This window comes from Drosophila persimilis, unplaced genomic scaffold (genome assembly GCF_003286085.1).
Source record: "Drosophila persimilis strain 14011-0111.01,24,50 unplaced genomic scaffold, DperRS2 tig00000000-arrow-pilon, whole genome shotgun sequence".
In the NCBI taxonomy this organism is placed as follows: Eukaryota; Metazoa; Arthropoda; class Insecta; order Diptera; family Drosophilidae; genus Drosophila; species Drosophila persimilis.
The window spans coordinates 21,873,406-21,877,115 of NW_020825288.1; the positions used below are offsets into that span (position 1 = coordinate 21,873,406).

The following is a 3,710-nucleotide window of genomic DNA, read 5'->3' on the forward strand; positions in this document are numbered from 1 at the left end:
ATTTTTCGGACCAAAAAGTAAGTCTTTTCTGTACCTCGCTCAAGACTGTGTATATTCTTGTTGGATTCTGGGACCGAATCAGCTGCCCAAGGCATTGACGAACAGATGAACACGAGTGGGCAGATGGGCAGCGAGAGAAGAAGCAGCGATGAAAAGACAATAAAAACATTAACATTATCTTGAACTCTTTTAATTTTTCATTGAATACTTTTTGGCATTCATTTAAAATCAGGGCTAAGAAATGTTTCGAGAATAGGAGGTCTATAATTATTGCACATCGAAATCTTTTTAGTAGGACGAATTGAATTGAATTGAATTGAATTGACTATTGAACTCTGACATTTCATTCGCGTTCAGTGACTCTCAACTTTTATAAATAGAGACTCACGACTGATAAGTCTTCCATCTGTTCCACCTGAATTTCAGGCAATCAAAATATAAAGAAAAGTTGTAAACTTAGATATATATTTTAATGCATTTACTTGATACCAGAGTCTTAGTTTTGCAAGAATATACCCACGCGTTGTGCTTATCTTATGTTGGCGTGCTTATCTTCTGTTTGTTCCGAAACTCGTGTGGCTGCTTCTATAAAAGAGGCCAGCAGGCGACGAATCATCAACAGTTAGTTACACATAAAACCACTGATAGATCGCAAAATGCCGTACAAGCCGCATATCACCTACGATGACAATATCAAGGTCTGGAGTGGAGGCGAAAGCTTGAACTGCTTTGAACCGCACCTATCGATTGGGGAGATCATCTTTCGGGAGCTGGAAAGCCATCCGAAGCTGATTGCCCAAGTAAGCTGCTTCATTTATTTAACGAGAAATATTATTGCAATTGCAATACCTAACCTTCTAGATCTCAGCCACTGAGAAGACTGTGCTGACCCGGGAAGAGGTACGTTTCAATGCAATGCGAGTGGCTAGCTATATGCGGGGACTGGGCCTAAAGCAAACGGATATTGTGGGCCTCATAGCCAGGAATACCACGCACCTGGTGGCCGTAGCCTACGGCTGTTTCTTCAATGGTGTGCCATTCCACTCCCTAAACATTGCTTATGAACAGGACACCATAGAGAAACTGTTCAGCATCAGCAGACCGCGTCTAATCTTCTGCGATGGGGATGAGTACCAGAGAGTTCTGGCAGCTACCGAAAACCTCAAGCTGGACACCACAATCATTACCTTGCGAAATCATCCCATAGGATCCCTTTGCATTTTGGATATCCTGACCACACCAATAGAGGAAAACTTTCAGCCCGCTCGCTTGGAACCTTGCCACGATCAGACTTTGGCCATTCTCTGCTCCTCCGGCACCACTGGGGTACCAAAAGCAGTAACGATTAAAGACAGTCAACGGCTTTTATTGCCTGTTTTGTAAGTTAGACTTGAATGAAACCCGCTATAAAGACTATTACCATCTTATATATTCTCATTTTTCACAGTCGTATGACCTCTAATGATGTGCAATATGCACACAGCACCCTAGACTGGATTTCAGGTCTTTTAACCATCATCCTCGCTGGAGTGTTCAACAAAACAAATGTTATTGCTGACAATGATTTTGATCCCGCCTTCACGTGTCGTATGATCCTAGAATATAATATCGGTTTAGTCTTTCAGTGTCCTTCCCACATGGCAATGTTGGCTAACTGTCCGGAATTCGAAAAGGCTGACCTGTCGAGCATAGAGAATTATATTTTTGGTGGCTCCCCAAGCTCTTTGGAAGTTCAGAAGCGTATTCGTAGCCGAATCAACGGAAATATGATCTTTACCTATTCCATAACAGAGATGAACAGCGCAAGCACGCTGAACCTTCACTTTGATGAAAAACCCAACTCAGTCGGTCGACCTATATCTGGGAATAAGGTCAAGATAATCAATGAACAGGGTGTGGCTCTGGGCCCCAATGAAGAGGGTGAAGTGTGCCTCTTCAATGGCCAGCATTGGTCTGGCTATTATGGAAATCCAGAAGAGACGCGAATGATTCGCGACTCCCAGATGTGGTTTCACTCCGGAGATTTGGGCTACGTTGATGAAGATGGCTTCTTATTTATAGTTGATCGCAAAAAGGACATGCTCAAGTACCAAAACATTATGTACTATCCCAACGAGATAGAGACAGTCATCTCCCAGATGCCGAACGTTGCCGAGGTCTGTGTATTTGGCATTTGGGATGAGGTCAATGGCGACGAGGCCGCAGCCTCAGTGGTGAAGAGGTACGGCACCGAATTGGTGGCCCAGGATATTTTGGACTATGTAAAGAAACATATTTCCACCAAGTATAAGCAGTTGAATGCTGGAGTCATCATTGTAGATGATCTGAAGCGAAGTGGGAATGGCAAAACGAATCGACGAGCCAACAAGGATCATTTTCTGAATGTCCAAAATAGGAAAAGTTTGAACCTAATAAGTGGCTAAAACTATTTCTTTAACCACCTTATCGAAAATAGTTCAGCACGGAAAAGATAAACCATTCCTTTCAATTTTTAGGGATCATAAATCATTGTCTTATAAAATATCCAAGAAGATTACTTTGCAAGGAATGTATTAATGTGTTCCAAAAATCACTAACAGCCGAAAAGCGAAGCCATTAAAACTTTACGTATTCGTAAAAACTTTATTATTTATTTTTATGGACTTACATATATACAAATAATTGAATATAATAAATAAATATATTTAAAATTTGTACAATTATTCAATTTAAATTAAATCTGATGTCCCCCAAATTTCTAGAGATTTCTGGAACACTTCAGTTTAATTGAATTTGAGGCGAATTCAGATTTGCTCATCATCTTTGTCCACCATTTAGTCTTCATTCAAACACTACATCAAATAAAAATGTGCCAAAATATAGCCCCAAATGTAATTTCAATCACTGCCAGTTCCTTAACTTATCAGCTTAGATAGAGATCTAGGGTAGACCCAATTCGACAGCTTTAAGACATAGACACGACCATGTACAATCCCTGAAGCATTCTTCCCCCCCAGCAACTTTCTACTTGGCTTACTTTGTTTATGTTTCGGCTAACCAAAAACAAAAAGAAAATTTTGCGATTTCCATGCACGTTTTGCATGGTAAAAGGTAAAGGAAAAAGAGAACAACGGGACCCAAAAATAAAACGAAAGAACGGCTAGCTTGGTGCCGAACATTATGATACCCTTTTAGGTTGATTGCGATACATAGAAAGTATCGAAAATGATATAGAATTTACAGATATAAACCTTGCTATGGTCAATATACAAATTGTCAGTAATATTTTTTCGAAGTGGAACTTGGTTAGGATATCCAATCACACGGACGGATAGAGCGGATCCTGATTTTAATCATTAATGTATGTACATCTTTACCTATTAAGGTATCTATTATATTATAAAATTTCGAGCAACATCTGTTTGGAAATCGCCTACCTTCTTGAAGGGTATCACAAGAGCAAAGTAACCAAAAAATCCTGGAGTACGAGCAGAATGAGAGACGAAGGCAACTGAAAATAAAACATCAATTTTTATGCGACAATTTATTGCGTTTTCCCTCTGCCGTTGCCGGTTTTTCTTCGGCTTTTGGAGTGTGTTGGGCACGTGTTCTTTGTGTTTTTTGGGCATACCTTTGGGCGTCTGATTACATAACAGAAAATGTCAATGTTTGTCAGCCGGCAGCTATTAGATTAGACAAGGCGGTTACCTCGAACCTGTCCCTGTCCCTGT

General features: G+C 40.3%; 1 protein-coding gene across 1 annotated transcript; it reads left to right on the top strand.

Annotated features, from left to right (window-relative positions):
• The first annotated feature begins 656 nt into the window (after nt 1–656).
• On the top strand, nt 657–2,423 carry LOC6591562 (luciferin 4-monooxygenase). The gene is made up of 3 exons (XM_002017075.1): nt 657–800; nt 862–1,379; nt 1,448–2,423. The coding sequence occupies exons 1-3, from the start codon at nt 657–659 to the stop codon at nt 2,421–2,423; spliced, it is 1,638 nt and encodes a 545-aa protein (XP_002017111.1).
• Nucleotides 2,424–3,710: the final 1,287 nt, after the last annotated feature.